Source organism: Copadichromis virginalis, linkage group LG16 (genome assembly GCF_057382275.1).
Source record: "Copadichromis virginalis isolate Kocher_CV1m ecotype Utaka linkage group LG16, C_Virginalis_male_GT1.1, whole genome shotgun sequence".
Lineage (NCBI taxonomy): Eukaryota > Metazoa > Chordata > Actinopteri > Cichliformes > Cichlidae > Copadichromis > Copadichromis virginalis.
Window position 1 is genome coordinate 11,810,736 of NC_140633.1, and position 24,241 is coordinate 11,834,976.

General features: G+C 42.9%; 2 protein-coding genes across 2 annotated transcripts; both read left to right on the plus strand.

Annotated features, from left to right (window-relative positions):
* Positions 1-4,141: 4,141 nt before the first annotated feature.
* On the plus strand, positions 4,142-5,030 carry LOC146690332 (olfactory receptor 6N2-like). The gene is made up of 2 exons (XM_085435076.1): positions 4,142-4,149; positions 4,226-5,030. The coding sequence occupies exons 1-2, from the start codon at positions 4,142-4,144 to the stop codon at positions 5,028-5,030; spliced, it is 813 nt and encodes a 270-aa protein (XP_085291202.1).
* An 8,973-nt stretch (positions 5,031-14,003) lies between these two features.
* LOC146690333 (olfactory receptor 13C2-like) lies at positions 14,004-14,951 on the plus strand. The gene has a single exon (XM_085435077.1). It carries the CDS (start codon positions 14,004-14,006, stop codon positions 14,949-14,951), a length of 948 nt encoding a protein of 315 aa, XP_085291203.1.
* The last annotated feature ends 9,290 nt before the right edge of the window (positions 14,952-24,241 follow it).

A 24,241-nucleotide genomic window follows, 5' to 3' on the forward strand; every position in this document is an offset into this window, starting at 1 on the left:
ATGCACTGCACATAAATTGGTTTGTTTTAGCCCTATTTATGGTGTTCCTAAAAACTAAATTCAGACAGTGCAGTTAAATATTTTAACAGGTTTTTTTTAAGACTTGGAGCCAGCTGAATTTAGCTGTTGAACACTGGGGCTACCCTTCCGTGAATTGGCTACAGACGTTATCTTGGTGGAGGGGTTTGTGTGTCCCAGGGATCCCAGGGGCTATGTTGTTGGGGGGCTTTTGGCCCCTGGTAGGGTCTCCCATGGCAAATCGGTCCTGGATGAGGGACCAGACAACTAGCAATTCAAAGGACCCCTATGAGTAGAAAATTAAGGCAACAGTTCATCCTGCCCGGGACAGAGTTACCGGGGCCCTGCTCTGGAGCCATGTCTGGCCCATGCCTGAGGGCAAGCATCTCGTGGCTGGGCCTTAGTCCATGGGGACCGGCCGGGCACAGCCCAAAAAAGGGACATGGGCCCATCTTTCTGTAGGCCCACCACTGGCAGGAGGCACTGTAGGGGTTGTGTGCAATGTCTGCCTGATGGCAGCCAGGAGCAGAGGGCCTTGCGGACCGATTCCCGGCTACCTAGACTAGCAATTGGGACATGGACTGTCACCTCTCTGGTGGGGAAAGAGCCTGACTTAGTGCATGAGTTTGAGAGGTACTGGCTAGATATAGTGTGGGTCACCTCAACGCATGGCTTGTGCTCTGGAACCAGTCCCCTGAAGAGGACCTGCACTCTGTCAAAGGCTGCAGTTGCCATGGGTGAGAGGCGGCAGGCTGGGGTCGGTATCCTTGTTTCCCTTTGGCTTGCTGCCTCAAAGTTGGGGTTTCATTCTGTCTTCTCGCTTCCTGATTTTTCTGTTTTACGTCACAATTAAACCTGGGTTTTCGGTTGCGGAACATATGCACTGTCCTGGGAGGGGCGTCTATGGACATGCACCAGCTAATGTAGTCACTCACAGTCTCTGTGTATTCATAGTTTTTGCCTGTGGGGCCTCTTTGAAAGTGCTCCAGTCTGTGGCCTCTAAGCGTCCCTGCAGGCTAGCTTTCACACTTTCAGTTCAGGGCCCTGTTTCAGGAAGCCGGTTTAGTGGAAAAACTGAGTAAGTATACCCTGAGTTAACGAAAACTCTGGGTTTTCGGTTTCACAAAGCGAGTTCAGCTGAAGCCTGAGTGAGTCACTATGACGACACACTCCGTGAAGCTAACCTGCCCCCTAGCAGGTTTACTACAACTAACCCTGACTGTCTCCGCCCCTTTGTCGGAAACCTGACAGTAGGAAGTGTCGGACATGGCGTGCCACTTCCTTGAAGAGCCAGTAGATCGTGAAGCCCAAATTCTCCGCAGAGCTCTCCGCCGGGAGAGAGTGATCAGAGCGCGTTTGGACATTTTATCATTTCCTGATGATTTTCTGTGCGAACGTCACCGTTTCTCAGCACAATCTATAATTTATTTGGATAACATCCTCAGGCCATATATTACGCATGTGACACATCGCGGACATGCTCTCAGTTCTGTACATATTATTTGTATTGCACTTCGGTTTCTTGCAAACGGGAGCTTTCTGTATAATATTGGTGACGCTGAGCACGTTTCCAAGGCTACCGTCTGTCGGGCAGTCAGGAATGTTACTGAAACGTCTCCTGTACTCGTCTGTGGTGTTCCCCGGTCACAGACCCACAAGATTTATCAAAGAGGGATGCCACAAAATTGCAGGTATCAGGATGACCAAAACTTAATGTATGATGTGGTGATACTTGGACTACTACTTAAATTGCACATTTATTTTCAGGGTTCCCAGGCGTGATTGGCTGTACAGATGGCACTCACATTCCAATCATTGCTCCTTCAGTAAATGAAGGAGACTATGTGAACAGGAAGTCTTTCCACAGCATTAATGTACAGGTACATAGTTCCCTGTAGCATGTCAAACTAACAAATTATTTCATTATAGTAATGGATGCTAATTTGTGTTCTCTGCACTGTGAAGATCATATGTGATGCTGCCAACATTATCACAAATGTGGAAGCCAAGTGGCCAGGCTCTGTCCATGACTCACAAATATTCCGTGAATGTACACTGAGCACAAAATTTGGACATGGTGAGTTGAGAATACTTTAAAATATATAAAGACCAATTGCTTCAGGGACATTTGAACTGAAGTGTACCCTTCTGTCTTAGGAGAGTTCACTGGCTACTTGCTTGGTGATAGGGGGTATCCATGTTTACCCTATTTGCTTACCCCTTACCCTGACCCTGAACCGGGCCCACAGCAGCGATATAATCTGGCTAATTGCAGGACAAGAGCCAGAATTGAAATGACTATCGGAATGCTTAAGGCCCGGTTCCAGTGCCTGCAAAGACTCAGGGTCACCCCAGAAAGGGCATGTGACATTATTGTGGCATGTGTGATTCTTCACAACATTGCCACAATTAGAGGAGAACACTGTCCTTCTGAACCAAACATCAGCAGTGATCCAAACCATGAACATCCTGACCCTCCCACGGACATACAAGATGGAAGCGCAGTCAGAGACACCATATGTCACAATCATTTCTTTTGACCCATCACCTCAACATGTTGAAAGAAGAATAAACAGATTTTTTGTTCAACTGGCTTTATTGGTCGCCTGTATTTCCTGTACACAAAGTATTAAAAGATGTAAACCTCATAAAGTGTCTCTGTTGCTTCCTCCTCCTTAACAGCTGTCAATGTTTCTTCATTATTTTCCTGTAGTAAAGAAATAGACAACATTGCTGTTCTACTGTAAACTCATATAATCTGTGGAGTATTACTCACAACTGCATGTTGGTCTGGCTCAACAGGAGGCTGCACCAGATGCAGTACACCATCACCATCAACTGATAGAATATGAGGTTTATACAGGTCACTTATAACTTACAAGGGACCAAATGGCAATTAACAAACATACCAATCACCTTACACTTCATTGTCATTATGCTCTCAAAGACAACCAAGACTGAGGGAAGGCAAGATCAGTCGGAAAATAACTTCACTACAAAATAATCCATTATGGTAAAGAGTTTATCAAATGAATGAGTAGCACTGCAAAGGTGACTGTGAAGAAAGGATGTATGCACATCATGTATTATTTTGAATTTACCCCTTATGTAGGCACTTGTGTCTTGCGGGGTTATTGCCTCAGAGGATGTCCCCGCAGAGATGCCTTCGGCCACAGGGTGCCCACTGTTTTGGCTGAGGGCCAACTGCTCAGCCTCTGTGAGTGGTGGTGGTGGAGGACCCCCACCTGTTTTTCGGGCCTCCGCTTTTTTTCTGTTGGCTATAACGGGCCACATTTGAGCATACAGAGTAAGCAAATATGTACTTGTAATGTGCTCAGATAATTTCAATAAGTGCTTACAGAAAGAAAATTAATGTAGCCTCTAACTGCAATTGATTTACATGGGACAAACAGACCAAGCACTATGGCTCATAATACAATTACACCTTACCTGTTTGGACTATATTTTTATATTTCATTTTTACTTGCTGCCAGGCACGTTTGGGGCCTGTTGGGTTGCACCTGCGCTCACATCACATCACAAAATAAAATGTATAAAATAACAAATAAAATAACATATGATAAAATAACGTGTTAAATGGGTGGAAATCCCTCGATCAATGTTTATATTAACACTCACGCATTGACTCTGTCGGCTATGTTTTGCCATGCATGCTTTTGCAGCTGTGGCTGTGTTACTTTTTTCCGCGGAATTTGCATGTTATCGGCATATGCTGCCATCAGAATTTCGGCCTCAAGCGCTGTAAGATACATTGACCGCGCCTTCTTTCCCTCCGTCTCCATGGTGACTCGCTTAATCTGTGCTCCGCTTATCAGGGCTTTATGTATCCTCGTCCGCGCGCTTCACTTGGGGTTAAAGCAACTCCGCGTTGACTGAACTAATTGTTATCAGCCTTTCTGAAACGGAATATTCCGAGTTGGACAGTTCGGGGTTACTCAACCGTGAGTGTCGTTTTTCACTCTGAGTTTTCCAAACCGGCTTCCTGAAACAGGGCCCAGGTAGGGCTTTGTCTTTAGCCTTTTGTTGTAAACTGGTTTGACCCGGATTACTGTGATCAGACTTTCCAAAGTGGGATTTTGGTTCAGCTGAAAAGCGATTTCTGATGTTGCTGTAGCAGTCATCCAATGTTTTATTTCCCCTGATGGGGAAAGTCATAAACTGATGGAATTTAGGCCTATTTTTCCAGAGATTGTAATGGTTGCGTAACAGACGCAAATGGTGCAAAAAAAGGTGCTCTTTACTCTACAGCTGTTTACCCTAAATATCTCAATGACTTTTTATCTGAAAAACAGGTCATATCCTATTCGGCATGTCTTTTTCAGTATTTTCTGTTTTACAGTCTAGCTTGCTCAGAGTTTTTTCTCTTGGCAGCCATGGCCTATGACAGATATGTGGCTATATGCAAATCTCTTCAATATCCAACCATCATGAGAAAAAAAGACTGTGAGTATTTTCCTGTTCATAGCTTTGCTTGTGCCTGCTTTTATATGACAATCCAAGCAATAGGGAGTGCTAAAGCTAAATTGTGTTCCTTTTATTTAAATGAAACATTTTGTAACAACAGAATTTATACTTTTCAGTGTGTAAGATCAGAATTAATTGCTGCCTTTGCTTTGGTTTGTTTGCTAGATCTTGGAATACTCCCTCTGTTATTCATACTTTACACATACACAAAAATATTCTTAATGTCTTATCGAAGTTGTAAAGAAATTAGGAAGAAAGCTGCAGAGACCTGTTTACCCCACCTTACAGTTTTAATTACCTTTTCCTGTTTAGGTTGCTATGATGTCGTTATAGCCCGAGTGGAATCAGATTTTCCAAAAACTGTACGCTTAATAATGACATTACAACTAGCTTTGTATCATCCTTTGTTCAATCCATTTGTATATGGGCTTAAAATGAAGGAAATTTTTAAACACCTGAAAAGCTTGCTTTCTCCACCCCCTGCCAAAAAAAAGAAAAAATTTGATGCATTAATTCTGAATTGTTAAGATTCTTAAGCTATTTTAAAAATAGTTTTGTTAAATATTAAAGTCTTGAAATTGATTTATTCTGCGTTTTTTGCATCATTGTTATAAATTTAATCTGCAGAATTTAAACCTGTTTTTCCCTGTTTTTTGATCACGATTTCTCTGGTACATGTTTATTGTAACATAAATATGTTATGCTTTATATTTTGAATTACAAGAACTCAAGAGTAAAAAATCTACTAACTCCAGTAGTATAAATTAAAGTGACAGGTATTATGTTAAACCTCCAAGAGAATTTTCTTTATCAGTTAACTGTATACAGCAATATTCTTACTGTAACTCAAACTAAATAAGCATTGTGTGGAGTTTCAAGATGTTTTTGTGGAGGAAATATACTACCACTAAATAAGAACTGTTTTATGTTTATTTATGTTTTATTTACAAATAACAAAAGTTATTTCTTCATGATACTTTCAGTGTTTTTACCTGCTATTTAGTAATCAATAGTTTCAGCATCCGTAGAGCACAAACATTTTGTTGCAGGTTAATTTTGATTTAAGATTCCTTAAGAGTAAAGAGCATTAGCCATAGAGGCCCATGTGAATAAGCCAAACTAAGTTTGGCATTTCACTCCCACCTCTTCATCTTCAGCCAATTAAGAATTAACCTTTAACTTAGCCTAACTTGTACTGTATTTTGGACTTACAGGCCACACAGGCCTCATGTAGGTTTGAAACCAAAATCTTGATGCTTTGACAGTGTTAACAATGCACTAGAAGTACACTAGTAGAATAAGGGGAATGCAGAAATTAAAGAGTAATCTCCCTTAGTAAGGCCAAGGCCTCCAGTAGTAAGGCCAAAATGATTTCATGACCTAATACTGAATACTAAGGTGCACTGATTTGATTGAATACACTACAAAGACATGATATCTAATGTTAAAACTGATAAACTTCATTGTAGTTTTGCAAATCTTCTTTCACAGTTAGTGGAGAAGATGACTGTGTAGAAGTGAGAAGGAGGACCCAAGTGCTGACACAGAAAGAGTAAACATTATTCTAGGGTGATAAAACAGTTTTAAAAAGGCAAATGCAAAACTAAACCATAACCTAAACTAGGAGAGCTAAGTCTAAACATAAAAAACCCCTGCAATGTGAACGTGAACATAGAAACCTGACATGAGAAACTTGAAACACGAAAACCTGCCATGAATTTATAAACCTGGAAATATGGCAAGACATGGATACAAACCAGAAAAACAGATAAGGAATGAATGAAAACGCACAGACAAAATACACATAGGAGGAGATGAGGGGAAGTGGAAACACGTGGAAAACAGCTGATACAAATGAACATAATAACACCACAGGGGACGTGAAACTAAACACAATGCACATGGAAACACCAGAGTCTTTATAATATAGCCGGCACAACCCTGCTCATGGCCGGCTGGGGCCGTCATCCGTCGCTCTGGAGCAGCTCGCGCCTTGACCTTGGACCCAGGTCGAGCAGGCTCCCCTGGCACAGGGACCTCTGTCTCCCCACACGGTTCCTCCACTGCTCCCGGCTGGAGCAGCCTTTCATACGGCGGCTCATCCCCCTCCAACAGGCACGGGCCCTCTTGCCCCTCGTTCACTTCTGGTTGGAGCTTCTCCTCCACCACTCCACTGCTCCCGACAGAAGTAGCCCTTCAGCCGGCTGTTCCCCCTCCTCTGGCTAGCGTGCACCCCCATGCGCCTCATCCACCACCTCTGGCTGCCGAAGTGCCCCACACGGCTCCTCCACCGCTTCCCCACCACCAGGTTCCACCTGTGGGGTTAGCGGCAGCAGTGTGGACCACGCCTGGAGCATCATTGCAGCTCTGCGATTTGCCCCAGATGGCGGTCAGCCTGGTCCCGCAACTATTCCTGCTGGCGCCGTGCCTCCGTCACCTGCTCCAGCTGGGTGGCTGCCATTTCGGCCACCATTTGGGCCAGCTCCCCCCTTTCCTGGCTCTGGTTTGTTCCCCATCGTACCGCGTCCCGGGATTTTGGCACCACTGTGGTGTGGTTGAGACACGACAGGTCCACAGGTTGTTATTCAGAGCCATCCTTATTCATTCCGCGGCTGCAGCTCTCGGCTGGCATTTGCATATACATCACACCACAATACACAATCAATCAATCAATCAATCTTTATTTATAAAGCACTTTTCATACAGAAAAAATGTAGCACAAAGTGCTTTACATAGTTAAAAGCAGCCCACCCCACCCTCCAACTCACTCCCCACACTCTCAATACACATATATCCCCCCACCCCCACCCACACACACGCGCACACTTAAAGAGTAAAAATTGGGCTGGGCTCGCATGAGCCAAGTGAGGAAACATTATAACAGAGAGCCGTCTGCACCGGGAGCCGGTCACAGACCGCAGCCTCCGGGCTGGGCACACAGCCGGAGGGAGGCAAAGGAGCCCCCCAACCAGGCTGAGAGGACCCCCAGAAACCCAGCAGCCACGGTCAATAACAGCCCCGGTGCAGAGAGCGCCCTCCGAGGAAACACTGGAGATATGACGCAATACGATGTATACAGGGTAAAATGATAAAATAAATAAGAACAGGATACAATATAAATATAAATATAAATAGAGTAAGAAGATTAAAAAATGAATAAGAATAAAATCAAGAAATATTAGGTAAATCCTAAATTAATAATAGAATAACAGGATAGAATAAATAAGCATAAAAAATAAATAAACGCTAAGTAAAAGCTAAATTAAAAAGGTGGGTCTTGAGCCTGTTCTTAAAAACATGTACGTTCTCTGCGGCCCTGAGCTCCTCCGGCAGGCTGTTCCACAGACGAGGACCATACCACTGAAAAGCTGCCTCTCCGTGAGTATGTGTCCTGACTTTAGGGACAATCAAAAGGCCAGTACCAGAGGACCTCAGGGTCCGCGAGGGTTCGTATGGTAAAAGCAGATCTGAGAGATAAGAAGGCCCAAGACCATTAAGACATTTAAAAACCAAAAAAAGAACTTTAAAATCGATCCTGAAACACACGGGGAGCCAGTGCAGCGATTCTAAAACCGGTGTAATGTGGGCCCGCCCTCTGGTCTTCGTCAGCACACGAGCTGCCGAGTTTTGCAAGAGTTGTAAAGTTGAAATATTCTTCTTAGGAAGACCAGAGAGCAGGGCATTACAGTAATCAATGCGACTGGTAATAAAAGCATGCATCAGCATCTCCGTGTTGGCCCGAGAGAGAATTGGGCGGACTCTGGCTATATTTTTTAGATGATAAAATCCAATTTTGGTTACATGTTTAACATGTGGGATAAAACCAAGCTCAGAGTCAAAAATAACACCCAGGTTTTTCACTTGTAGCGAAGGACATAGTGAAAATGCCTCTAATTTAGACAAGAGTTTCTCTCTCTGAGCCTCAGGACCGACAATTAAAACTTCAGTTTTGTCCTGGTTAAGCTGTAAAAAGTTTTCTGCCATCCAAGATCTTATATCCAAGATACAGTTAAAAAGGGCATCCATTGGTCTGGTGTCATCAGGAGACACGGAGATGTACAGCTGCGTGTCATCAGCGTAACTGTGGAAGTTCACTCCATGCCTCCTGATGACACTGCCGAGAGGCAACATATACAAATTAAAAAGTACAGGGCCTAGAACCGACCCTTGAGGCACACCACATGTCATTTTATGGATCTTAGAGGAGCATGTATCCATACTCACCATAAAAGTTCTGTCAGAGAGATAGGAAGTGAACCAGTTATGTACAGCACCAGAGAGGCCCACCATGTGTTTCAGTCTGTTTAAAAGAATAGCGTGGTCTACTGTATCAAAGGCTGCGCTTAGATCCAGTAGCACCAGGACTGAGAGCTTTTGGGAGTCCCAGTTACATCTAAGATCATTTAGAACCTTTAGGAGAGCAGTCTCTGTGCTGTGGTTCACCCTAAATCCAGACTGGAATATCTCCAGGATCTGTCTATCATTGAGAAAATCAGTAATCTGAGTAAAAACAAGTTTTTCTAAGACTTTACTTAAAAATGGTAAGTTGGATACAGGTCTGTAGTTATTAAAATCATTACAATCCAAATTGCTCTTCTTCAGAAGGGGCCTCACCACCGCCGTTTTAAAGGCAGCAGGGAAGACACCCAACTGAAGAGAGCAATTCATCATGTATAAAAGCTCAGCCTCAAAAAATCCATAAAGTGTTTTAAAGAGTGAAGAAGGAATTGGATCTAAAAGACATGTGGTGGGTCTCACTGTGGAGAAAACCTTCTGAAAGTTCTCAGCATTAACCAGGACAAAGCTGTCCAGTGTCTCCTCAGCTACAATCGAGCCCTCAGATGTGTTTACAATCATATTGCGATTAGATAAAATATCAGATCTGATGGCGCTGATTTTTCCCCTGAAGTGGTCTGCAAACTGCTCACAGAGTGAGTCTGTGGGGGTTCTTTTGGAGCTTTTAAAATCAGGGTTAAATAAATGATCTATGGTGGAAAAGAGGACCTTGGGAATATTTTTGTTAATACTGATTATTTTGGCGAAGTATGAATTTCTTGACTTCCTTAATGTATTATTGTACATTTTAAGTTGCTCGGAAAATATTTGATGGTTGATATTATTTTTATTTTTCCTCCATCTCCTTTCTGCTGCCCTGCAATTTCTTTTGAGTTTTTTGACTTCTTCGTTTCTCCAGGGTGATGCATGTTTTACGTTAATCTTTTTGGTGGTGAGTGGAGCAACGGAGTCAAGGCTTTTCTTCAGTTTGCTGTTAAAATAACTAAAAATCAAATCGCAGGGTGCAGGTAAAATCACAGGGGGGCATTCGTCTAAAACCCTGGTAAAATTTGCAGCCACTACAGAGGTTAGATAGCGCCTCCTCACAGTTCGCACCGAGGTCTTCCGCTGAATAAAACCGGTGATGTTAAAAAACACACAGTAGTGGTCAGAGACAGCCAAGTCAACAACAGAGGACACGCTGGTGGACAGCCCATGGGTGATGACCAGGTCCAGAATGTGTCCTCTGTTGTGAGTCGGCTGCGTGACGTGCTGGATAAAATCCAAACAGTGAAGAATGTTTAAGAATTATTTTGTTGCAGGGTCAGAAGGATTATCTATGGTTGCCACTGGTTGCCACTCTGCCCAACCCCTAATTCCCCAACATATGCTCCCATCCAAGTAAGGTCTATTTCAGGGACGTCCTTGCTTACTTCAGAAGGACATTCTGCATGTGTTACAATACGATAACTGAGACCCCGGACTGTTGAGCAACTGAAATTGTACATCAAGCAAGAATGGGAAAAAATTCCACCTATGCAGCTTCAACAATTAGTGTCCTCTGTTCCCAAACGCTTATTGGTGTTGTTAAAAGGAAAGGTAACATAATACAGTGGTAAACATGCCCCTGTCGCAGCTTTTTTGGAATGTGTTGAAGGCATCAAATTCAAAATGAGTGAAGATTTTCAAAACAACAATAAAGTGTATCAGGTTGAACATCAGATAATTAGTCTTTGTAGTGTATTCATCTGAATATACTCGAGGTTGAAAAGGATTTGCAAATCATTATATTCTGTTTTTATTTAAGTTTTACACAACATCCCAACTTCATTGGAATTGGCATTGTACAGGGTGGGCCATTTATATGGATACACCATAATAACATGGGAATGGTTGGTGATATTAAAGTCCTGTTTGTGGCACATTAGTATATGTGAGGGGGGAAACTCGGCAAGGTGGGTGGTGACCATGGTGGCCATTTCATCAGTGGCTGTCCTAGCTTCATTTAGCAAGAGCCCACAGCGTAGCACTCGCCGCATGTCACTGGAGAGTGGCATTAGTCGAACATCCCTTCGGTGGATATTAGCTACTCACAAATGGCACCCTTACAAACTCCAGCTACTGCAGCATCTCAACGAGGATGACCCAGATCGGCGCACAGAATTTGCAGAATGGGCAAAGCAAAAATTGGAACAGGAACCTCAGTTCACGCAGAAGAGTTTGTTCAGTGATGAGGCAAACTTTTATGTGAATGGTGAAGTTAACAAACAAAACCACCGCTATTGGTCTGACACTAACCCACATTGGATGGATCCCTCCAAGACTGTTGGACCAACAAAAGAGATGGTTTGGTGTGGTATATGGAATACAACGATAGTGGGTCCATTCTTCATCAATGGTAACCTCAAGGCCACTGGATATTTGAAATTGCTACATGATGATGTGTTTCCCTCTTTATGCACTGAAGCTGGCACGTTCCCTGAGTTTTTCCAGCAAGATGGCGCACCACCACATTATGGGTGCCAGGTCCGAGCATTCCTAGATGAACAGTTTCCTGGAAAGTAGATTGGTCGTCATAGGCCAGTTGAATGGCCCCCAAGGTCTCCCGATCTGACCCCCTTAGACTTTTGTCTTTGGGGTCATCTGAAGGCAGTTGTCTATGGTGTGAAGATACGAAATGTGCAGCACCTGAAACTACGGATACTGGATGCCTGTGCTGGCATTTCTCCTGCGGTGTTGCTATAAGTATGTGAAGAGTGGGAGAAGAGGTTTGCATTGACAATCCAACACAATAGGCAGCACATTGAACACATTTTATAAGTGGTCAGAAACTTGTAAATAACTCATGAAAGAATAAAGTTACGTTGAAACCAAGCACACCGTTGTTTTTCTTGTGACATTACCAATAAGTTTGATGTGTCACATGGCCCTCTTCCTATTGAAAAAAAACAAAAGTTGTATTCAAGATGGCCGGCTTCTAAACGGCCACCATCGTCACCATCCATCTTGAGGAGTTTGCCCCCTCACATATACTAATGTGCCACAAACAGAACCTTAATATCACCAACCATATAACCCATGTTATTACGGTGTATCCATATAAATGGCCCACGCTGTACATCCCCAGAGGTTATTGAGAATGTCCAAGCTAAGATCCTGAAGGAACTGCAAATAGAAACAGACAAACTATTGGCTTTTAACCAACGGACATAGTAATCTTCTCGTTGTGTTCGGGTCAAACCTGACCAATTTAAGACTTAACACACTCATAAATATTGTCTCAAGGCCTTATTGTCTCAAAGCTTTATGATATCCTCCACACTATGCACTTGAACATATAAAAGTGATGAATACCTCTTTCACTGAATTTTGAGTGTTTTATTCAACCTTGTTACACCTGTGGTGTTCCCAGTCAAACGTGACCACCATAGAATATGAATGGGAATGCATGCATTCACTCACTCACTGACTGAACGACCCACTGAGTGACCCACCGAACAACCAAATGAAAGACCCACTGAACAACCCACTGAACAACCCACTGAATTACCCACTAAACAACCACTGAACGACTACTAAGGAACCCACTGAACAACCCAGTGAGCGACCCACTGAACTGAATTTGGTGGTTAAAAATGTTTTTTGTGTTAATTTAAGAGCAGCTAAAACGGACCAGTCGATTTTGACCGGGAACACTAAAGTAAGGGGCAGGAGGTGAACATGACCGGAGGGTGGAAAGGCAAAGTAAAAAGCCTTTAGTGACAGATGTAGCTATACCAAGTGATATCAACATCAGGAAAAAGGAAGACTAAAGCTTGAGAAATACTAAAGGCAGAGCTGGAAAAGATAGGGAGAGTGAAAGCAGCTATTATAAAAGCTGGAGCTCCACAGGCTAGAGTGCAATGGGAACAGTAGTAAGCAGCATTTTAAACAATGAGCCAACCCTGGCAGAAAAGAGCAGTGAAACTGAACTAGATTACGCCTAGTGACCTATAATAGCAAGTGCACTTTCTGAGCTGAGGATGAAGACTGTGCCTAGACTCAAGATAACGATAAACCAAGATGCTATTTTCCCACCTTTGCAGATGTGAAAAGTGCTCTATGTATCATCTCTACTGCCAGTGTCACTAAACCAATGAGCTCATATTCGTCACTTTCACAGTAATCCTAGAAGCACTCGGGTCAAGCATGCACGTAGAGTAAGCCCCCCATGGAGAAGAAGGCTGTAAGCTAAAATCAGGGAATCCTAGATGGATGTTCACTAGTTAACTCAGGTGCAGAAAGCAGGTCATGAGAGACAGATCCGGGATCAAAAAGAGGTACAACAAGATGTTCATAACTGAGTCTCTTGAAACCACCAAATAATGGTTCACAGCTCGTTCTGCTAGGGTGAAGAGAAACTCCAGCAAAGCAGAGACAGGCTACAAGAAAGCCTATGGCTCAATTTCCCAAACATACTGGATACTGGAATGCTTGGCAATGTACAAGACTAATAGTGGACTAATTGCATTGATCAGTAACTTAGGCACGCAAGAGAATAGTCCTCCACAGTGAATTCAAAACTTTGTAAAAGATTTTGAAAATTGTAGTTAGTGATCTGGAACGTCATGCTGTTTAGGTGGACAATGTACTTGCACAATCATTCTTTTATTGAACATCTCTTTGTAGACTGACTGGCCATTAACTTAACAAAATGTGGGTTTACCTGTGTAAAAGCAACACACATTGGACATTTGTGGACCAGAGTCAGATGCAGCCAGTACAAGCAAAAGTGCTGAGTATGGAACTCTTCACTGTGACAAAAAACATAAAAGTAGCTGATGCATTTCCAAGGTATGTGTGGTCAGTACAGCACTGAAATAAAACACAAGGTAGAGCAGATAATCCTAAATGCCCACAGTGAACTCATTGGCTGGACACATTAATTGTACACACCGTGTACAGTCAACTATAAGAGGCTGAGCAATGCCATTTTAGACCTCCTCCTCTCTGGAGAATGAATCAACCTGATAAAAACCTTCTCAAGACTCACATGATTCATTATGTATATGTGGTTCATGAATGATAAAGATATAATTCAAGTTCAGATATCTTTATGAACAGGACACACAACACAGGGTTTATGTTACTGTAATTTTGTTTAGTTTGGTTTGGTTTTTTAAATTGTTTTATGTAGTCTGGTTATTCAGTTTATTTTTTTTATTAAATAGTTTTTGAAGACAATAATGGATCAAGAGTTAAATTTTACATATGTAACTCTGGACTGGTATGTGGACATTAACAAGTACAGATATGTTTTCTTTTTTATTATGTTTGCATTATATAGTCTAATAATCTGCACTAATTCTACTATTATGTACATAATCTGCATTCATAAAAACCTTCATGAGCCTATGTACATTTTCATTGCAGCTTTATTACTGAACTCTGTTCTTTACAGTACAACTATTTACCCAAAACTCCTGATTGACTTTTTATCTGAAAAACAAGCCACAACATATTCAGCCTGTCTCTTTCAGTTTTTTATGTTTTACACTCTAGGTGGTTCAGAGTTCTTTCTCTTGGCTGCCATGGCCTATGACAGATATGTGGCAATATGTAAACCTCTGCAATATCATATTATCATGAGAAAAACCACTGTGAGTATTTTTCTGATCATAGCTTGGCTTGTACCTGCTTGTCATATTGCAGTCCAAGCAATAGGGAGTGCTAACATTAAACTGTGTGACTTTAATATAAAGGGAATATTTTGTAACAATGCAGTTTACACTCTTCTGTGTGAAAGATCAAGATTAATTACCATCTTTGGTGTGGTTGCTTTACTAGATCTTGCAGTACTTCCTATGCTCTTTATAGTTTTCACTTATACAAAAATATTTATAGTCTCTTATCAAAGATGTAAAGAAATTCAGAAGAAAGCTGCAGAGACTTGTTTACCCCATCTTTTAGTTTTAATCAGTGCTTCTGTGTTTTTTGTGTATGATGTAAGCATAGCTCGGGTGGAAACAAATTTTCCAAAAACTGTACGGATAGTAATGACATTACAAGTAGTTCTGTATCATCCTATTTTTAATCCATTCATCTATGGACTCAAAATGAAAAAAATTTCAAAACACCTGAAAAGGTTCTTTTCCAGGCCACAATCAATCCTTGTATTAAAAGTAAATGCCTAGTACAACATTGCTGTTATTTTTTGGCTGCAGTTACTTAAAAGACTTTTCATATGACAACATGAAATCATCCAAACTATCATGTTTATATATTTTATGTATGAACAAGAAATGCAAGAAAATGTAAAGTTTAAAACATATCACTGTTGTGTTTTTGAAGAAGGGTATTGTAGTTACACCATTCTTTCAGACAGTGGACCTCATCTCTGTAGGCAGTGTCGTCATCGTCGGTGATGAGCCCCATCAGAGTGGTATAATCTGCAAATTTGATGGTGATGTTGCAGGGATGTCAGGGGGTGCAGTCTCTGGTGTAGATGTAAGTGTACTGTTAATGTTCATGGCGTCAGTTACACGATGGACCCATAGCCAACATAACAGAGCCAGCAGTGCACGGGCAGGAATTCATTTCTTACTTAGAAATTCAGACACCTCTTGATATTTAAAGAAGAAAGGGATGGGCGAAATCTGATTGTTTAACACAAACTCTGTTTGCCAGCAACCAAGCTGCTCTCAGCATCAAAAGACTCCACCTCCAACCTAAAGAAATATCAGGAAGTAAGTTCATTTTTAAAAACTAAAGTTAGCCTACTACAGTTACTTTGTTTTAGTTGTTATAGCATGAACAACCTGCTAGCTGCAAATAATTATTTGCAGTTCTGTAAGGACTAACCTCAGCTAACACCAGCTAACAATGTTAGCTCAGTGGTGAGCAGTCTTCAGTAATAGTAATAAATCACACAACAATAGTATGTAGTTGTAAAAAGCATGACAATATATTAAGTAATCCAAAGTATTCAGAATGCACACACATTGTGTAACTTAACCCTTTAGAGCCGATCGGAGCGGGAACGCTCTGTTATGCGTAACTATTTTTAAATCCCGGTAGCACTGCAACCACGTAAGCTAGCGCAAAAGATTTTTTTGCATATGAAACCGGAGGAGTTGTACTTACATATTGTGCCATCAGCTTGTCCTAGGTCACGGTTTCCTTCCACATAAAGCTTTGCAAAAACTGCATAAAAAGCGCTTGCAGGAACAAAAACATAATATTCCAGAAACACGCTTTGCCGGTCCGATCAGCTGTTCAAAACACTTCCTACGTTGGAATAGACGTCAGCGCGAACTTTTGCATTTCCGCCATTACCTGGCCGAAACCGGAAGTGACGTCATTTTCGCGGAAATGTAGTCTTTTTTGCGATCAGGGCCTCAGGGCCTATACTGCTCTTTTTAAAAGTTATCTTTGACTTTATGACTTTCTGTGTCGTTTCTGGGATGCTTAGGACTCATATTGCACTGCTGGAAATAGTTTATTTTGATGCATATGCTGCTTTTTTGCAAATTTGCAGTATAATATTTATTTTCGTTTTTCCTGCAGTGTATAAAAATTGGTGTATTTCAAAAATAAAACTATGAAGACACTCAAAATAAATTTCCTGTGGTGGGAAACTATTTTGTGCAACTTTTTTGTATTTACAGTTTTGAGGGATAAGCCTCTTAAATTTCTCTAACTACAAATATATGTTAAAAAATCAAAAACGATTTTCAATTTTTTTGTAGTTTATTGCACTTTTTTGCAATTTATGTAATTACTATGCACTTAATGAATACATATTATTAAAATCTGGGCTATAATGGTTGTATTGATGTATAGCAACTTGAAATGCTCCCAAAAATGGCTCCACAGCATGTAAAAATATAATATAAGCTCTGGCGGACTTGGTTCTATGGTAGGTCTTAAAGGGTTAATGGAATACGCTACTGTTACGTCCCTCTGCAGCCCCTAATCATCTCAATGTTTTCAGCTGGTGCTAATTGGCCACACCTAGTCAGGTGTGGATAAAAGCATACCTGAGGCGAGCTTCCCGGGGAGCTCACTTGTCTTTGCCTGGGTGGCACCAGCCATTTTAGCCAACCTGGTATTCCATTTTAAGACAAAACCTCTTCTCACTAACACTCTGGTATTCATCTTTTATTTTATGTTGTGGCTTTTGAGCCTGGTTGTAACATAAGTGGGGGCTCGTCCAGTAGTGATGGGCAGATGAAGCTGGGCAGATGAAGCTTCAGTGCGCATGCGCCAACCAGCGTGCAGCCTGTTACAGTCGCTCCTGCGACATTGAACTGTGTGCTGTTGGACTCAGGCCGTATTATTTACCCAGGGAATTCTCTCATGTCATCATGGTGGCTGTTTATGTTCCTCCTTCTGCTAACCCCACAGCTGCATGTGACACTATCCACTCTGTCATAGCCCAGTTAGAGACTCAGCACCCGAGTGCCTTTATTGTAATTTCGGGTGACTTCAACCATGTATCACTGGACAATACGCTACCAACATTCATATGTGATACAATATGTGGACTGTCCGACCAGGAGAGAAAAAATTCTAGACCTACTGTATGCTAATGTCAAGGATGCATACAGCTCCTCCTCCCTCCCCCCACTTGGTAGGTCAGATCATAACCTGATTCACCTCACTCCCCGCTATGTGCCAATTGTGAGGAGGGAACCTGTGACCACGAGGAGCATTAGGAGGTGGTCAGAGGAGGCCTTAGCGGAACTACAGGGCTTTTTTGAGGTGACCAACTGAGAAACACTCCGTGAGCCTCACGCCGAGGACATCAATGGGCTTACTGAGTGTATCACAGACTACATAACTTTCTGCACCGACTCCATTGTTCCAGCTCAGACTGTTCATTGTTACCCAAATAACAAGCCATGGGTCATCAAGGTTCAAGGTTCAAGGTTCTAGGTTCTTTCAAGGTTCTTTATTATTTGTCACATGCATAGTTATACAAGTATAACACACAGTGAAATGTAGCCTGACACGCTCCTCAACATGTGCAAAAATTGGGGGGGGGGTGTAGAGGAAGAACATCAAAGGACATCAAAGGACATCAAAGCCCTCCTCAACAACAAGAAGAGGGCTTTCAGAGGGGGCAATGAAGAGGAGGTGAGGAAGGTCCAGGTGTTACTAACTGACAAAATCAGAGAGGCTAAGGACAATTACAGGAGGAAGCTGGAGTGGAAACTCCAGCAGAACACCCCTCCACACATGAGAGGTGTGGAGGGGCATGAAGACCATCACTGGATTCAGGCCAACCAACAGCAGTGGAGCTGAGGGAGGTGAGGATAGAGCTAACGAGTTGAATCTGTTTTTCAATAGATTCGACACTACAGTGTCTGCTCCCACCCCCACAACCTCACCTGTAGTCAGCCTGGAATCCAGAGCCACACCACTGTGCCAGCCTCTCTCTTCACATGGCGCTGTTGCCTCCTGTATTTTTCCTGACACCCCTCCCCCACCCATCACCTTCACTCAATACCAGATTGAGATGCAAATGAGGAGACTTCACTCAAGCAAGTCTGCTGGACCAGACGGAGTGAGTCCCCTCATCCTCAAGACCTGTGCCCCCCAGCTGTGTGGAGTCTTTCATAAACTGTTTATGCTGAGTCTGAGTCTGCAGAGGGTACCAGTGATGTGGAAGACATCATGCTTCGTCCCTGTACCAAAGATGCCACGTCCCAGTGGCCCCCAGGATTACAGGCCCGTGGCACTGACCTCCCACATCATGAAGACCCTGGAAAGGCTCATCCTGGACCAGCTGCGACCCATAGTAAGACCACATCTGGATCCCCTTCAGTTCACTTATCAGCCTCGTCTCGGAACTGAGGACGCCATCATCTACCTGCTCAATCGTGTCTACACCCATCTGGACCAGCCGGCGAGCACTGTGAGGGTCATGTTTTTTGACTTTTCTAGTGCTTTCAATACCATCAGGCCGACCCTCCTGGGTGCTAAGTTAGCAGCGATGCAGGTGGATGCTTCTCTGGTGTCCTGGATTGTTAATTACCTGACAGGAAGACCACAATATGTACGTCTCCGACAGTGTGTGTCTGACAAAGTAATCAGCAACACAGGGGCACCACAGAGGACTGTCCTCTCCCCCTTCCTCTTCACCCTCTACACCACAGACTTCAGCCACTGCACAGAGACCTGCCATCTTCAGAAGTTTTCTGATGACTAACGTTGAGGTATGGACAGCTACACACTGAGGCTTTGAGCCTCAGTCCTGCCCACATTGTATTCTGTAAAAATTAAATTTTGACTGCTTTTATGACCTTTGTAGTGGGGAGAACATAGCTAGGATTTAACGATTTAACAAATCTTTTAAATCCTTTGTCCTCCACAATGCTAAATGGCTGGGAGTCCTCAATCACCATGCTAACCAGGTCTTCATCTATTTGAGATTATTCTCCTGAGGAAAGACAACAAAAACAAAGCACAAATATAAATATCACACACGTAACTTATAACAGCTGTATAATATTGTTATATCATGTAGTAACATTACTGCATGCTATATTATCATGGCATTTGATGGCTCACCTGGTCTTGCTCCACAATCGGTGTTCCCCCTATTCTCATGCAAAGCTCTGTAGTGCCTAAGCATGGATGAGGTGTTGTTGTTATATCCCAGCTCCCTGGCACATAGCAAACACTTCACCTTGTACAAAAGTAAAGACAGCTTAACATAAATTGTATTGCATCATCAGTATTATGAAAATACATCTTCTGTAGAAATTTACATACCTTGTTGGGAGGAATAAAATCAAAATGTTCACACACAGGGGAGGACATACTCCTCTTCTTAGCTGGCTCCATTCTCTCCTGACTTTCTCTCCTCACTCTCATAAACCTCCAAACTGTCTCCAAACTGTCTCCAAACTCTCACTAACTGCAACTCTCCATCAAACACCCACATTTTTGAATGAAGTCTGAGGGGTTTATATTGCTGTCATAGCTCGCGGCAAAGTTCGAACCACTTCATGAACCAGTCACGTGGCAGAGCCGGGCAGCGAGGCTTCGGACGTCATCATTTTCAGCTCTTCCCATAAATGAAGCAAGCCTCGATACGCGCATCGCGGAAACGCCCCTCAATTACTCGACACAAGCTTCGAAGCCTCGATACAGAACGTCACATCACTATAGTCCAGGATCTTTGGACATTTTAGTGGAAACTGAATATTAGTTTGTTTTACTTTTAAGTGGGTGAGTGAAGGTGTTCACTGTGATTGAGCAACGTCCCTTTAGTAAGTGTGTTTCAGCTGGGTGGCTGTGCTGCCCCTCCATCGAAGCACTTGGTTGTTGTTTTGCTTTATTGTTTTAGTTTATTGTGTTTGGTGGTTATCCTGGGTGGGGGTACGCTTCAGAGTTTGGTAGGAGATTATATCCCTGGTCTGCTGCCTACCCTTGAGATTGCGTTTAAAGTTGCCTTGAGATCATTGTCTGGTGAGTTTTTTGTGCTGTGACCTTTAGTGTTGTGGGGAATATGGCTACTTTTGTTGGATCACTTGTGAGTGTTGTTGGCCAGGTGATGGCAATAACACTGTGAGGTGATGAGTAGGGATGGGTACCGGTATCCGGTGCCATCATGGCACCGGTTCTGACATAAACGGTAGTAACCAGACCGAAAAGCAACGCACATTTCGGTGCTTTATTTCGGTGCTTTATTTCAGTGCTTTTTTTCCTGTCCTGTGCTGTGATACACTTTAGATTCTAGCCAATCATTTTACATTTCCGAGGATAGTAGGCGGGTCCAGGTACATACGTTCTTTTAGAGCAGAGCTACAGATTAAAAATGCCCAAGGCGAAGCGGTCAAAAGTCTGGCTGTACTTCACAGCAAAAGATGCAAACTCAGCAGCCTGCAACAAGTGCTTTAAGCTGATACTGTGATACTGTGCAAAGGAGGTAACACCTCAAATCCGATGAAACACCTGGCGACTCATAGCGTTTTTTTAAAAGCTGAGAAATGCGCCGTATTTGATGCTGCAACACCTCACACCGTGCACATCTACTGCGGGTATGGTGCCTGTTATTGGACCCGGAGTTAGCAACATCCCCCAAAAACCTGAAGAGGAGAGTCCTGGCCCCTAGCCCTGCCAGTTTAGCAGAAATGATGACGGCTGATGATGGCAGCAGCAGCCGTTCTTCTCTGTGTGAGTAGCTTAATGTTATTCGTGTGTAATTTACGTTGAGTAGGCTAACCACACTATTACACTAATGCATGTAAGGTGAACTAGCAAACACCGTCGTAGTTACATGCGGCTGTCTTCTTGTTTGATGGCAGATACTCCCTTGGACAAAGTTTGTGTTTTTTCCATTGTTTAAGCACTGCTTCCAGCCAAGAGTGATACCATATATGCCCCATAGCTGCAGAAAAGGCTAACATTGTTATCTTTTTACAAAGAAACCAGCTGAACATGAGAGGTTTTTGGACAAAGTTGGTGTTCTCCATTCTTTAAGCACCGGTTTGAGCACCGTTTAAGCACCGGCACCGTTTCAAAAGTACCGGTTTGGCACGGGTATTGGATAAAACCTAACGATACCCATCCCTAGTGATGAGCCACCCTTGTTGTGATCATTGTGTGGCCATAGCTCTCCGTTTGTGGTTGGTCACTAGCATGCTTGCTTTACTGAACTTTGGAGTTTAAAGTAACTTGTTGTGGTATGAGGCCACTTGTATGTGACCATTTGTGTGGTGGAGACAACTGATCACTTGGTTGTGGTTATTTGCTACTATTTTTGGTTTTGTGTTGTAGCAGGTCAAGTAATCATTTTGAGTTGTACTGTTGTACAGTGTTGGTTACATGTTACTTTTTGTGTGTTCAGTGTGGCAACTTCAAAATCCTCATGTAGGGGCATCCATGCTTAAAGATGCCAACTATAATGTGAACACCGTGCTTCTGTTGGCTTTTACTTTTTTTTTCAGGTTTGTGGGTCAAGGACCTGAAGGTTTCAGAGAGGCTTTTAATAAATTTAGGGGTCCTAGAGGAACCCTTTTGAGGGAGGAGGTGTTACGTCCCTCTGCAGCCCCTAATCATCTCAATGTGTTCAGCTGGTGCTAATTGGCCACACCTAGTCAGGTGTGGATAAAAGGACCTGAAAGCAAGCTTCCAAGAAGCTAACTTGTCTTTGCCTGGGTGGCACCAGCCATTTTGGCCGGCCTGTGATGCCATTGTAAGATTAAAACCTCTTACTATTTACACTCTGGTATTCGTCTCCTTTTTTATGTTGCGGCCTTGAGCCGGATCGTAACAGTTACAAACTACATTTTGGGGCATGTATTCTGTAATACGTAGTGGAATACATTTTAAAAGTAACCTTCTCAACACTGAACATAAATGTAAAGTAATTTTCTAGCCTGCATTACTACAATGCTAAAACCTTGATGTTAAAACAAAGAAGCTTTCTGAAAAATGTGCGTCACTATTTCCAGTTATTTATTGGTATATTTACATCTTAAAGGAACACTTAGGTAAAAAGTTATGTTATATGCTGATACAGTTTGCTTTTCAATCCATCCATTCATTCATTCATTCATCTTCTTCCAATTAGCTGGGTCATGGGGAAAGCAGCCTAAGCAAAGAAGCCCAGAGCTCCTTCTACCCGGCCACGTCCTCCAGCTTGTCCAGAGAAACCACAAGGCGTTCCCTGGACAGCCAAGAGACAAAATCACTCCAGCATGTCCTGGGTCTACCACAGGGCCTCCTCCTCCTAGTGGGACATGCCTATCACAGTTCGCGCTGGCAAACCGCTCCCTCATGCCTGTGTACTCCGTGCCTGCCGCTCTCTCATTCCTGCAGCCCTCCTGGGAAAACAGAGGCAGCCGTTAGTACCATTAATTTCACTGGTAAGCTCACACTCACAAACTGACAAGCTGGAGAAATGATGGGAAGTCTTATGCAATGATCCAGCTTCAGAGAGAGCTCCACCATACTCCTAAGTAGCTCCTCTGACTAGGCTTGATCAGCTGCAGGTGTGATCATTTCCTCAGGTGTGGCCAGCCTCTAGACGGGACACACCCACCAGGCCTGCCTGAAACTAGGGCTGGGTATCGTCACTGATTTCTAGAATCGATTCAATTCCGATTCCCATGGTCCCGAATCGATTCGATCCACGATTCGATTCGATTTGAATCTGGGAAATTTTGACAGTCAGAAATATTATAATTCAGATCAGTACATTTACATATTTTTGTATCTATAAAAAGGAAGCTGACACAGGCAAGACTTTATCAAAGGTGTGAGCATCACAGCAGATGCCTTTGTGTCAAAGTAGCTGAAACTAAAACACAGAAAAACATGAAGGTGATTTTTCCTGGCCGGGGATTTTATAAAAATATTCTGCAGTACATCAAAAACGAAAGAAAACCATTAATCAACATATGAAAATCACCTCTGAAGTTACAGAGGTTTTATTAGAGACACGGCTAAGCGTTTTGCATTTTGCATAATTTTAAAAAGTTTAAATTTGTTCAGTATTGAACAGCAGAAATGAGGCTTTCTTTTCGGAAGTAAGTGAAAGGAAACAAACAGCGTCCGACAGGCTGTAAACAACGGTAGACTTGTGCGTAACAAGCAAGTGAATAATGCAGAAAACAGATTTTTAGACGGGAAACTGTTCTTGAAGTACAGAGAGAGAGAGAGAGAGAGAGAGCTGTGTATGAAGTGTGATTTTTATCGAGGTGGAAGCAAAACAGGAAAAGTCAGAGGAAATTCATGACGATGTTAATTTGAAGCACAGTTTGGATCTTCTTTTGCTGCTGGTTCGGTCAATATTGTTTGGAGAGAGATGAAACTAACAGCTTTAGAATCAGCGCAAAAGGGGTGTGAACGCAAAGTGCGGACCCGCCGACAGATCAGAATCAGCGAGCTGTCGGCTTTCAGCCCCGACCGTGTCCGTGCCGTCGGGTGAGAAAGGCGACATCTCACTGATTCTGCGCTGTGTGTTTACGTCTTTGTGCAGAATCTGTGTTTCTGCTCTCATTTACTGTCTTAACTGTTTGGTGGTTGTTGAAATTTTGTGAGGTTTGAGTTATAGTAACTGACGGTAAAAATTCACCACAATGAAAATAAACTACACCTAAACTTGGTTTATACCTGCCCCTGATAGACTGCAGGTCATAACTTCTTCAATCAATCAATCAATCTTTATTTATAAAGCACTTTTCATACAAAAAAAATGTAGCACAAAGTGCTTTACATAGTTAAAAGCAGCCCACCCCACCCTCCAAATCACTCCCCACACTCTCATTAACATAAATGATGTGAATACACACATATCGCGCCCCCCCCCCCCCCCCCCCCCACACACACACACACACACACACATACGCACATGCGCACACTTAAAGAGTAAAAATTGGGCTGGGCTCGCATGAGCCAAGTGAGGAAACACTATAACAGGGAGCCGTCTGCACCGGGAGCCGGTCACAGACCGCAGCCTCCAGGCTGG